Below are 14,309 nucleotides of genomic sequence, written 5' to 3' on the forward strand. Positions count from 1 at the left end.
GCTCAGAGCTCGAATTGCTGTTATTGATATACAGTCAACAACTCATAACTAATATCCAAATCCACATTCTGGGATGTTAAGAAAGTTACATCCTCCACTGGCCTCTGACAAACTTCCAGAGCCGGTTTTATTTTCCGAGGGTGGTCTGTTGTCCAAGTGCTAACCAGGCCCAGCTCAGCTCTGCTGTGCTTCGCTCATTATCCAGTACAGTACAGGGAGGTATGGCATCTGGCCATGGTGGTATGCATGCTATTGTGTTACTTTCAGCATGGCTGGATTGTAACTCACAATTATAATGACCACAAAGGTCATCAAATAAATGATCTGGTGTTAATTCAGTGAGGAAATTATTAGGGAACACAGTCTCAGATGGACATAGAGTTATGAATAGTGAAGCAACATACAGAGAGGTCAACATATTGCAAGGGACAAACAGAACAACGGCAAACCTGTGGTTTTAGCCTGTGTGATGTGGCTTTAATTACCCACGTACACACAGAAGTGCAGGCACACTCTGAAACACACACTTTTGCTCGCACTCACACATGCACAGACTACCAGTCTGGAGCCTGGCGGACTCCAGCTCTGATCCCACCCTCATGCAGCCTTGCAGGGGGCTGAACGTGGTGCCAGGCCTGCCTCGCGCCCAGACAGATGCCCGTTGTACGCCCCCATACCAACAGGGCTGCTGCCAAACCACACAAGGAGATAGTAAATGAGAGCAGAGGGTTCTGTTCAGCTTCCTCACACACACACACACACACACACACACACACACACACACACACACACACACACACACACACACACACACACACACACACCATGTGGTTTATTTTATCCGACTCATACCCACATACCTACACACACATTCACGTAACACAACGCAGGCAGGCAGCAATTAGGGGCCTGTTCATCGGTGAACTCCAGTGTACTAGCTCTATAAATCTTCAGGCTAACATTTTTAAAGTGTACAATCTAAAGTGCTTGGGTGGTAAGCTGAGAAATCCACAGGAGATTGCTATCGTTGATCATTTGACTTTGAGACACTCTTGACTGGATGACATTCAAACAGAAGCTAATTAGCACTAAATGCAAAGTAAATGCATGAGGCTGATGGGAATGTCATTAGTTCTGCAGGTATTTGGTCATGAACCAAATTATTGTACATGTTAAAACTCTGACTGGATCAGGAAAAGTCAGAGGACAACCAGAGTTATTACTGCTCATCCTGAGGGGGACATGAATGCATTTACCAAATTTTATGGTAATCAATAGGAGACATTTCACTAAAACCCCAAAATGTCACCTTCACTGTGGTGCTAGAGGGAAAGTAAAACGATCACAAAGTCTGTATGCTTCATCCTCTGGGCACCTTGAATGGCAAACAGCAAACCTTCCATTAGTTGTAGAGATATTCCAGTTTGCAGCAAAGTGGTGGCTGATCAACAGACCAGCAGACCAACATTTTCATCCCTAGAGCCACGCTGCCATCATTGCTATGAATTATGAACTGGACTTTACTTTTAATGTGAAAAATAACAAGATTTAACTGAATGCAGAAAATTAGATCATTTCATGGTACGTCCTATCAAAGCTAGTTAACTCACTCTGTGGTTGGCAAAATAAAAAACATTTTACAAACTCATTTCTCCACAGTGAATGACGTATTGTGAGTAATATGTTTTTAAACAGATATCTAACACTGTGGAGTAAAACTTTGGAATTGCTTTCTATTAATGTTCCTCTTGATTGGATCCAGAGGGCCATATTACATACAATATTGCCCGCAATATCTCATTTGACTGCAATTGTTTCAGACTCTTAACCAACAGATTAGTCATCACTTTCTACAGTTAATCACTTAAACCAGCAACAGCAGAGCGTAGAGTGTGAACCAGAGGCTCCACCGCAGGTCACACTCCACAGCAAAGGCTGGGAGCCATTCATACACACACACACACACACACACACACGCATACACACAATCAAGGCTGGGAACCACTGACATGAGGTCAAGACCTCCCCGACAGCTGAGTTGATTAAACACGTTTCTACAACCCACACACTGCCCAATAAAATCTGCTGTGCTGAGGGATGATGAGTGCGTTACACTCACTGGGAGCATCACTGGCTCCAGTCTTCCTAGAGAGCCCAGCCCAGCGAGCGAGACTGAGGTACAACACCCTGCTCCATGGCTCCACTTCCACCTACTCGCTGTGCCTTGGGGCAGCAATCAACCTGGCTTCTTATTAGAAGGATAATGCCTGTTTGTACATGTGTATGTGTATGAATGAATATTTCCTCCACAGACCCTCCACTTGGGGGCAAAGGTTGCTTGTGAAGCATGGCACTGCATAATCCGGTCCTGAATGAAGGCCTGGGGGAAGATAAACATTCCTGGACAATGAGACCCTACTTTACCCCCTGCTGTACTCAAACCCACTTAAAATCTGCTTACCCACAATGCAACACTGGGCCTCAAGTGAATAGCGCCCCCCCCCCCCCCCCCCCCCCACCTACCGGAAGCAGTGCAGTGCCACAACAGAACAACATACCCCCTCTCCTAAAAGCCACAAGTGTCAGCTATGGCTCAGATACAACCCTTCTGGGTCCTTACTGAGCATAATATACCAGTTCAACTGGTCTTAATATATTTTAATAAGACCTGTTTTCGATTAATTCTCCCTTGAAACCGGTAGTAACACGGCTACTAGGCACATATAAAAATTGAATGAATGGAGTAGGGCTGCCAGAAAGTCAGGAGGGGGAAAATAGGAATCCTTGTGGATTTGTCCTCACCAGCTGGCTCTTGAGCCCAATATAATGGTTGTGCCCATGGCTCTCAGAGCACCGGTAAGAGGAAATATTTGCCCAGCCTGTAATGTGTTTAAGGTGCGCAGTATGATTCAGTTCAGGTCATAAAGCCCTTGCGTGTCACATCCTGAGTGGAAGGACAGAGCTGCTCTGCCTATATTCCCCTCAAGTGAACAGGGACAATGGCTTTGTGTTGTGTTTGGATGTCAGTGTTGGAGGAAAAGCCTGGTATTTCAGAGGAACATGGGGTTAAGTAAGCCAAAAAAATAATACTTATAGCACCCATAGGAAACGCCACACTGGGTCAGTATAAAAATGCCTGTCTGTTCCATGTAATAAATAAAAAAAAAAATCCCATGTCCCCCACTGCACCTGTCATTATGAAGCCTAACCACAGGAAAACTACCACCGCCAGTGACTCATAAATATTCCCCCATTTATTGTCCTGGAGTGAAAAAAAGTCAAACACAGCGTGCTTATGTTAATGTGCAAGGTGAACATTAAGGCCATGAATCTTTTCCGCTTCCTGTCGAGCAGGTGAGGCAGCTGTGGTGCGGCTTCATGACTGTGATCATCATCCACAAGGCTTTAGCAGCGTATTTCCACTACGGCTCAGAATCTTTTTACAGTTTCTCATTTCAAACGTCACTGCAGCAAAGCAAATAACTGTCACAGACAATTAGCTTTTATTGTAGAACGTATTTATTTTTGGGATTAGCTTGTTGCCTAGCAACTCCGAATGAAGCCAAAATCTGCATTGAGAGTTGACTTTGGATTGCATTGTTGCAATTAGGAGGGAGTTTAGTAATAAAAGTTGCCCATTAATGCCACCATTTAGCGGGCTTGTACACACCATGATGGCTAACATATGGCAAACTTGTTCAAAATATTAAGATCCGCTTGTCCTTTGACACCACTATGTTCCTGCTCTCGTTGCTGTTTTGGCCTGTGCCAAACACCATGGCTAACCAATATGAAGATTAATGATTCCAGATTTCCCTCGACTCAAAGGGCAAGCGATGGCTCATAATACAGTTATTAAAAACAGCAAATTATTACAACATTTATTATCCCAGGCAATCTTATTTGCCCCACCAATGTCATAACTTCCATTTCTGCCATCTGCATTGGAACGAATGTGTCACATGTGCCACAACTGCACGCTCACAGTAGGCCACAGTATGTGAATGTAGAGCAGAGGTCCCTTAGCCCCTTCTCTTATCCTCTTACTGTCATGTGAGGTGCATATAGTATGTACAATAGATGCACTTACATGCCATAACAACCTGCTTTAAAAGCACAGATTGCTATCAGTGATCTATACAGTTTCGAGCCCACTGGGTCGTTTCCTGTTTGTGGTTTCACTTGTTGTGCCTTTGAAGCAGGCTTTAATAATAGGACCCAACAGAACTAATGAAAATGCTCTCTGTCAGATTAAAAGGGAGCTTCAGTCTCAGCCACCTAACCACATTCAGTACAAACATTAAAACAGACACACACAGAGGCATGCATGCACACACATACACACACACACACAGAAGTGGTTTACACAGGGAGGACCATTCCTTCTGATGTGTGGATGACTGCTAACCCTCTTAACAACACTAAGAATACCATCAGTGTCCTGTTTCTCACAGCGGTAGAAAAAAATGAGTGGATTGATGTTGAAGGGGAAAGGTGAGGGGAAACAAACTGACCCATTCATCCAAAATTTGCAGTGTCATTCTTTTTTTTGTACCTCTTGCTTTTTCCACTGTGGACGCTGCAATGTGTGCTTTAGTGGTGGTCTTGTGCTTAATGAATCCACTTCAGTGCAGTTCCTCTCCGTAAGCCTTTAGGTTTAATCCCCCAGTCTGGAGCAGTGATAGTCTGGCCCAGAGGATGACATCTGTGAATCGTTCATTAACTTGTAACCAGCAACAGATGTCTTTAAAAACAACTTGCTACATCTACGCCTTATTTCATTCCCTGCAACAGTCAGTTTTGCTTTGCTTCATTCGCTGCTGGATCTGACTGGATACATGGAGCTGCTCACTGGTCTCAACTGTGCGATGTCAATGATTGTTTGGAAATAGTGCGCTGTTTTACAGCGGCGGAGGCAGTTTTCAAAACCCGCACTAAGTAAATTCAATAATGTAAAAATATTCAATTACAAGTAAAAGTCCAGCTTGCATTAATGTAGCATACAGTTTATATACAGTTGCATACAGTGTATACAGTTAGTAGTTTATTTCAGCTGTGACCACAAATCTGTAGTGATTTAAAAAATCTTTCTCTAATCTTTGCCTTTTGTGAAATAGTGGATAAGTTTATCTCGCCCTCCAACTGTTATTTGAATGAAAGTATCTGAGGAGTTAAGGGGGGAAATGTCTCTGCTAACAACTTGTAGACAGCTGAGACATGACAAGATGACCCAAGTATGGGTCTATGTTTTGTTTTATATTTTACAAGCTTATCATATGTATTTAAAAAAAAAAAAATCTTAACTTGAAAAGTGGTAAATAGAGCAGTAAAAAATACAATGTGAGGTTTTTCTGACACTGAGGGGAACAGAAGTATAAAGTAGCATAAAATGGAAATACTCATGGAAAGTACAAGTACCTCGAAATTGTACGTCTACAGCACCTGAGTAATGTACTTACTTTTCACTTTGAAAAAATACAGTTTTATACAGTGAGGACTTATTCAATGTGCAATTTTATTTGGAGAGGAATTTTTTTATATGCAGCAGAATGAGTAGCTTTAGTTGTGTAGCTTTTTATTTATTTGTTCATGATGTTTTTTGATTTGTCTGAAAACTTTTTACCACATTTTGTAAGTTTCGGGGCTCCACGGTGTAAATGTCACTCTGTGGAAGTGTTAAGCTGTGAAAATGAATAGCCTCCTGTGTAAAATATGCCGTGCCTCTCTGAACACCTGTGAAAGATGTTCAGGCACTTATGACTGCTGAGTATTAGGCCTCAAGGTAGACACGAAGTGCACAAAGAGTAGGATATTTCAACACGGACAGCCTCCCTATGGAAATATCATGTGTGATTTCAGGGGGGTTAACCAGGGCAGGAAGACTGTGGTCTGTGTCTCCCAGGATGATATATATGTGACACAATGTGATTCATCTGTTACTGTGCATCCATAAGCTGTCTGGCAGATCTGGATTTTTTTCTCCTCTGGGACAATGATTATACAGTGTGGATCTTGGGCTAAATTAGCCGTGACTTGCATTAAAACATTTTCTCTTCGCCCATGTAAGACTTTTATAAGTGGTTTTTTGATGTTTTCAGGACCATAAAAGTGAATAAGTGCAACGTGCATCACATAAAGAGCTGATCGAATGTGTGTGCGTGATGAAAGACAAGTGCCACCGCCAAATGCATGTTGTTAGGGCATTACAGTATGACGGTGGAAATGAATGAGCCACCAACGACATGCGCGGGTTTTGTAGCATTCACGAGGCTACGTCATAGTGAATTACAAACCCTTAACAGTGCCGTCATGCTGTTAAGGCCCAATCGACCATATCCAATCCTTTGGCTGGAGATAGAACTTGTGTCATGCAGTGTGACATGATTGATTTCACAAATGTTTTTGAAATCACATAATTGTACACTGAAGTGAGACAAGGAAACGGCAGTTTCGGAGTTTAGCCACATATATTATAGCCATAGACAATAATGAAGGCTCCATCGTACAGTCACATGAAGTGTAATTTAATAAAACACAATGTACACATATGCAGTCCTATGACCATACATTTGCTGGATCCTAATTATTAAACCTAGAATATGTCAAAGCATAGTTTAATTTGTCTTTTTTTTTCCTCTTCGTCTTTAAAACATTGAAATCAGTAGATGAGGTCAAATGAATGCAATACAACACTGTGTGACATTAGACAGAAACCTTTTCCACGTGTTAAAGATATGCACTGTTATAAGGAGCTCAAAGAATATTTCAGCATATAAGAGTAACAGTATGAGGCAAAATTCTCACTGAACAAAAAAAAAAAGGTACAAAATAGAATTAATAAATAAATCAAATATATACCATATAAATGAAATAGCTATGTGGCGGCTATGTTTATTATTTGTTTTTAATCATTTTAATCTGTAGCTTGGTATTACAACCTTTTTATCTCTAAAACATTTAGAACGGTGAACGAGTCAATACTGAAAATACAGTAATAAGCTTTCATAATTAGATAAACTATGTACACGAGTCTGTTGCCATGCTAGTCGAACAACTAAATTTTTTTTTATCCACACTATACAGTTAGAGCATAAAGCGGTCTGAACGTAAACAGTTTGTGCTGAGAATAAAATACTTTGCAACTATGCATGGTAATTTCTTTAATATTACTCTCAAAAATGTACATAACATAAAGGCCACACATGGGAACACTCCGTCTCCATTTAGAGGAAAGGTGAGGGTAGCTTTGACATAAATATAGGAACAAAAAACAGTCTCTTTCAGTTCAAGATGCCATTTTCTTGTCCATCAGCAACATTTGCTTATGCCGAATCTCTTCTGCCTCTCCATCCTCCATCTTTTTTATTCATCCTCCCTGGTTCAACCTCCCCCCCGCTCCACCTAATTGCGTGAGCAGTTTAGCTCGCCAGCTCCCTCACTACCTCTCCTATCCACCTCCCTCTATCTGGCTCTCCCATCTGCACAGTCTCTGGTTGTCCGTCCGTTTTCCATCACCTTGGATGGTTAATGACATTGTTAATGATGGGAAATGAGTTCAGTAATGTCAACTGTAAAGGTCCACAAGGCAAGGCAAGGGGTGGGGCAGGGCTGGGGGAACAGAGTCACCTGGCTGCTCACTGCAGTAGGGGGAGAAGCAATGGGAGGCAGAGACATGAAGCATGTGTTTAGTGTGTTGATACTGATACCGTACGTTAGACATATATTTTTTGTAGTGACAGATTTGTGAGTCGTGGCTGTGTGGGGAGGTGGGGGAGGACTGGGAGGCAGGTGGGGAGGTGGTGGGGTTCATGATAGTCATTTGTCAGAATATGGGTGCAGCAGCGGCTAGCAGCTTTGCGTTGGTTCTTTGTTCAATGGGTAGTTTCAGTCCTCACTGGCTGGAGCGCGCAGAGGCCAAGTGGTCACTGTGCTGGTTCTGGGCCCGAAACCGCAGCCTTTGCTTGTTCTTCTTCTTTGGTTCTTTGGGTCGGTGCTTCCCTGAGCCACCTGGGGGTAAAAAGGGAAAAAGAGAGAAATGGTTATCCCTTTAATCATTACTACCCACAACTGTTAGCTTCTCAAAGTATTGACCATCGTGTGTTTTGAACAACCTTATGCCAAAGTCCTTCTACTCAGTGTGATCTGGTCTGTTCCTTTAGAAAATATAATACATGATATCCAAGGCTAGATTACTAACTGGGCAAATCAGGTAACTGCCCAAAACCCTCAGGGGCCCCCAACTGCTTTGTAGTAACATGGTTAATCGTAAATTACTTGGTGATATGCGGCACTAAAACACAATAAGAACTTAAATGGTAAATGCCCTGAGGTGGCGCTCACACTCTGACCAGATTATTGCAGATTCTGAGGCTCTTGTCAAAGTGGGTTATATGAAAACTGTGGGGGGGCTCAATAATGGTCCTCCAGTGCATTTTTTTTCCATCAGGCCCCATAGTAGGTTCATCTAGCACTGCGTGTAATCCACCAAGCTTGTCTTCCAACAAATTCTGCGGTTTTCGACAAATAGTGTTCTACTGATTGCAAAAATTCAGAATGTCAGCATTTATCAGGTATTTTGTTTGTGATGATGTCCATGCAGGTCTGTCTTCCACAGAAAAACACCATTCAACAACATACATTCATCTCACAACCTCTCTGACCTGGCCTTACTATAACGAGACTGTTGGCAACTGTGTGGTGCTGTACTAAGCGTATTTGCTCTAAGTGCATCGGGGACAGTGCTCTAGTACTTATCACTGCACTTACATATGAATATTAATCAGTTTTTCAACATCTTGTTAAATTTGTACCTGATCATCAGCTCCGAATATGGCTAACAAAACAACAACTGATGGAATGATGCATCGTATTGATGGATGCAGAGGACTGGTTTCAAACCAACAAATTAATGATCTGTGAGCTACTTTATTGATTTTACCATAAAGCAAGGGTATATAAAAGCACAATCATGCAGCAGACTGCTGTAGGATGGAGTTTGTGAGCTCAACTTGTTTAGTTTTTGGGCTGAAGAACTCTGGACAGGATTTGAGACTTGAGCTTGGTTTTATCACGTTGTCCAAGAGATAAATTTGATAAAGGTGAAGGAAAAAAAAGATTTTAAGTACAAGTTTCTTAAAAGATTCGGCTGAACTGGAAGTGTGCTTGGAGTATTGATGGCCAATAAGGATTCTGAAAAAACCCTTTTAGCGTGAACCTCAGTACAGTATGAGGGAGAATCACATATCAGGTCTTAGTTTGCTCCAACCCTCAGGACTGAACCTCATTTTTAAACAACTGTCTGTTGAGTCCAACACTTTTCACTGTCACTGCTACAGAGAGGGGAGATAAGTATGGGAAGTTGCATAACTCTCTTTCCAAGTTGGAAAGGTCCCCCAGCCCAAGGTTAATCCATCCCAGGTTTCACTGGGATGGGCAAAGCATGCTGGGAGCTGACTTCCTGCTCTCATGGAAGCTTGTGTGGTGAAGGGTCTGCACCCACGGCTCTCTGTGACAGAGAAAACTCTGGCTACCGAACCACAAAGCAACAATCTGGCTGCCAAGGCCACAAATAAGATAACGAGGTGTGTGTGCGAGATGTATGTGTGCGAGGGGGGAGTGAGTGTGAGGGAATTTAAGGGAAAAGAAAATCTAATGGGGGAAAAGTGGAGTAAGGCTTGGATGATGAGACGCTATCTGGATACTGATCTAGAACACAAAGAAACAAGCCACGCTATGGTTCGCTGAGGGGGGAAGCACAGGAAAACGCTACAGAAAAACAAGTCTCGAACACAGGCTTTCGCTGCCTCATTCTGGGTCTTATTATTGCACTTGTTCAAGTTTTTTCTGTCACGAAAAATAGGTAACAGTGTGTAAAATGTGGCATTATCTCTAATTGCCTTCTCACATGTGCTGGCATTGGGGTGGCCTTTTAAGCACCCCTGCAAAAGACCTATTTCCCATTCTCAGGGCTACACTGTGAGGTAGATTTGAAAATATTCGCTCGTTTAAGCCGACACGCATGAGAGAGCAAGATATTGCTCTGCTAATAAGGTCTCCCAATGAATAATACAGATGCATGCAAACATCAAACCATCTCAGAGCTATTTCCTGCAATTAATCTAATCTTGTTATTTTGAGTCACATTGCCAATCTGAGCCATGGCAATAAAGTTTCTCGCACACGGCTCCCAGTTAAAATCACCGTTTCAAAACAACTTTCACATCCCCTCCATCAAAATCTCATGCCCTTCAGTTGAAAAAATATTACCAGTGGACTTGTGTACACTTGCTAAGCTGATGCCACTTTAGATTTTTTTGCGTGACTTATGGTACCATATGTTTGTTAAAGTAAATCTGGAGCTGAAAGGCATTTGGCCTATAGGTTTGTTTTCCTAATTGCTCTTTAAAGAGGTAATTTTCATTCAAAACAGTGTTGCTAGGTACCTGATAAACATGGCTTTCAGTGCAATCAACTCAAGATGAATTACATTTGACGGCAATAAAGTACATTGTGCAGCATTAAACTCCCTCTGTAACGGGCAAAGCCCTCGTGGGCCATTCCTTGGACGCAAGGCTGCATTTAAACTGAAAAGGCCTGCATTTACAGCAATTGCTTGAAACACAAATAAATATGTGAGAGTTAAGTTAAAAAGTAGTTTTCCTGGCTAGTTCAGGACTGGGAAGGAGATCTGTAATCCAAAGAGTTTTACGCTCTGTAACAGTGCTCACAACACACACAGAACTGCAGGACAGAAACCAATTCAGTAGCTGCACAAACAGACTGAGCTACCGAGGTCAACAGATATAAATTACAGATAGAGTTTCTAGGTTCACTGATTAATCATTTTACACTGATACAACAAGGCCTGGGAGACCTGGGCTTGTGTGCCTCACAAAGGCAAACTACAGTAACTACTACCACACCATTTGGTTAAATTGAGTTAAGCGCTGAATCAGTGAACTTCCATCTGTTTTACTATACAAACAACTACACAAACAAACTAGTTGGAATGAGACCAAAAAAGCTGAAAGATCATATTTTGTTGGCAATATACTGCGTTTTCCCCACATTTAATAAAGATTAAAGGCACAATCTTTATGTTCTAGATATTATTTGGGTTCTATGGCAGTGATTTGAGGGGGTAAAATAATCAGCTTAAAAAGACAATGAATTGATGATTTTATAGAATTTTAGTTTCAGGTTGTTCATTCACCCTGAAAACTTGAAACCCCCTTTTCTCGACTTCATTCCCTCTGCAGTTACTGGTCTTTGCATTTGTAGTGCAGCTTTGTTTCCAAGACTTTTTTTTTTTTTGTTCCTTGTTGTGTCTTTCACTGTAAGTTGATGACAGCCGTCAAGACAGTGTACAAGTCAAATTATCACACAACACACGGAACACACAAAACAAAGTTATGGAGGTCTTTGGAGCAGGAACCAAATCCAATCCATGAGCTGATCCCTGATGTTTCCCAGTCATTGCTTTTAAATTGTACCCTTATAAATTACTAGATTCTGGATAATGTAAAGATACTATGCAATATCCAGGAGTACTGACAGCTCCTTTCTACAGTGTAGCTCTGACATGCAGAAAACTTTTTCCCATCCTGGAAGATTTATTTTGTTTGGTAGATAGATATTGACAAGTTCAGATGTATGATCCACCAGTTTTCCTGTAGAAACTGAATACTAATCAGACTCCTCAATACTGTACCAGCAATATCTTTAAACCTTCAGCTCAAACTCCCCGAAATAACTGATGGCACTTCATAAACTCCCCTCCTCAGCAATTTTAGACCATATTTCATAACCCAATCTCAGTGCTGACAACTAGAGGGCAACCAATCCCCACATAAACCCCTTCCCCCAGCATCTGATACAGTCCTATTGAGATGGTCTGTCATATCTACCCAAGAACTCCCATTTAGCCTTTCCTCAGGGCACTATGCACTCTGAACACTGAGCTTTCATCATCTCATATTTACGACCGATGTAATCACTTAAGCTGATTACCAGGGTTCACAGAGGAAACAGTTTAATTTGCCTGGAAAGAAATGATTAAGTCATCTCAATTGCTTTCAAAACCAAGAACAAATTCATAAATCTTAGAGCATGTAAAGATAATTTTGTCTTGGAAGGCACAGTAGGTTTCAAATCATTTTCTGTCTTTGTTTTGCGTCGTAACTGGCACAGTACGAATCAAATCAAAAGAGTATGTCTTTTATCAGAAAATTATAATCCTTCTTTATACTTTTCTTTCCGTTCTGGCTACTATCACTATAGCAAACCATAATTTTGCCAATGTTTAGTTTTCCTTCATAGATACAATCTTTCCCTGCCAGCTTGACGTTTGTGTTTGAGTTCAAAATTAAAAGTAAATCAAACAAACAAACAAAAATCGCAAGAGTAAATCAAAATGTTTTGTATTTCTGAATCAGAAGCAGAGCCTGTGGTGGGCTGGTTGTTTACCGCTGTCAGAAATGACCTTTGTGGAATTCTTTTATGTATCTGCCCGTGTGTGTGTGTGTGTGCGCGCGTGCATGTGTGAATGATATACATGTCCTTTATGCCTGTGCGTCAGTGATTGTGAGCTTCTATATCACCTATGTGAGCTTGAGAAATACTTAGTGTCATTTCCAATCTTTTCAGCTGCCAAACCAGCGAGCAAAGAAATATTAAACTCCTCTGCACGCACTGTGGTGGACGTTCTTCAATAACCTCCCAAAGCCAGTTGGGATCCACCGCTTTTTCTTTTTCTTCCCCATCATTCTCCTTCTCCCTTTCCTCTCCATGTCCCTGCGATGCTATTTGAAGCTCTCAGCAATAATTGAGCCGACTGCATGGTGAAGATCCAACTAAGAGTTAAGCGCTATTATACGTATCATATTATTAGGCTTGCACTCCAGAATAATATCTCCTTGCGGAACGGCAATATGACTACTTGTCCAACTGATGCACTGAAAGATAATCAGTCAAATCCATATCCAGGGGGAAGGAAGCCAAAGCCAAAGCTCCCATCATCTGTGTCAAAGCTAATATCTTTGTTTTGGAAAAGGGGACCAAACTCAAGAATATGTATAAGTTTACATGAGAGAAAGTCTGCATCATGAAACAGTGTCATATTCCTCTGAAATCAGGCGTTTTTGTCACTGAAGATTTTGCCACTAAAGAGAAGAGACTTTTTTTCACTTTGCTGGCCACGAGGCTACCGTGGGATATCTATATGTTACCCTATAATCACAGAGGCCATGACCTGCTAAAAAGAGCAATGCACCGACTGTCGGCCAAGTGATTTCATCCACTAACGGCTCCGTCGGCATTGCAGGAATTGAAGGCCTAATCTTATCTCCATTGCTTGCGGTTTGAGAAAAATCGATGGCTGACCTCGAGAAGGCATTAAGACATACGGTAAATGGGATCCTATACTGCTGAAAACTCTCCCCCGCTCTCCTGTTACCCCATCCCTCCACTCGACGCAGACGGTCAATTAATAACTTTTGTAGGACACGGAAGGGGGAGGGGGCAGAAAAAAAAATCCAAACAATTTTGAAGAAGATTCGGGTGGACTTAAGGAAGGTAAACCCGGAATTTTTGGCGGCTCGTCTTTTTCATAAACAGGCCAAAGCGGAGGCCATTATTTGTGAGGGAAGGAGAGAACTACTGGCGCCAGTGAGATTTGATTTCAGTGGCAGAAATTGGATTAGCAGCCATTAAGGGCCTCCTCACACATACATTTATAATGCTGTGAAGGGGAAAGGATCTGTAGCCAGCCAGTGCTCTCTTTACTCACACACCGACAACTCCTCTGTCTGGGAAAAGGTTACGGACGCTGACACTGATCTATACTGCTGCTGAACTTAGCTTTCACTTGATTTATAGGTGGGACACACTTGTATGACTTCAAGTGACCCATAGTTCATTAAGGCGTAGGCCAGAGGTAGGCCAAAACTTTTAATGGCGCTTTGTGCTGTTGTCTGCCTTCAGGGAAATGCTGTAGAGGACTGATTTGACATTTGAGGCGGGGGAGACCATGATACAGATTAAAATAACGCTTAAGTGTAAAAAGGCAGAAGTGTGTAATAGATACAGATCTGGACGGAGTGAAAAAGCTTCAATACTTGAGAGAAAAACAACTGGGAAATACTGTGGCAGAGACACAGACGTCAGATGTAGGAAAAAAGAAATCAGCCTTTTGACAGAGAGGACAATCATTTACAAGAAGCTCATCTTGCCAACCAACTGACAAGAGGCTCTCTGCACAGCGTCACTTAGCCCTAACAAGGTTACTCTGGATCACACTCTTTCATTCACTC

General features: G+C 41.9%; 1 protein-coding gene across 3 annotated transcripts in view; it reads right to left on the reverse strand.

Moving 5' to 3' along the window:
- Nucleotides 1-7,147: 7,147 nt before the first annotated feature.
- Nucleotides 7,148-14,309, reverse strand: part of rspo2 (R-spondin 2) — a 74,834-nt gene continuing 67,672 nt past the window's right edge. For all 3 annotated transcript variants that reach the window (XM_041044421.1, XM_041044420.1, XM_041044419.1), the window contains one exon: nt 7,148-8,007. In XM_041044421.1, coding sequence (XP_040900355.1) covers nt 7,892-8,007 — 116 coding nt within the window. In that variant the 3' untranslated portion in view covers nt 7,148-7,891. The remainder of the gene's footprint in view (nt 8,008-14,309) is intronic.

This window comes from Toxotes jaculatrix, chromosome 8 (assembly GCF_017976425.1).
Source record: "Toxotes jaculatrix isolate fToxJac2 chromosome 8, fToxJac2.pri, whole genome shotgun sequence".
Taxonomy (NCBI): Eukaryota; Metazoa; Chordata; class Actinopteri; family Toxotidae; genus Toxotes; species Toxotes jaculatrix.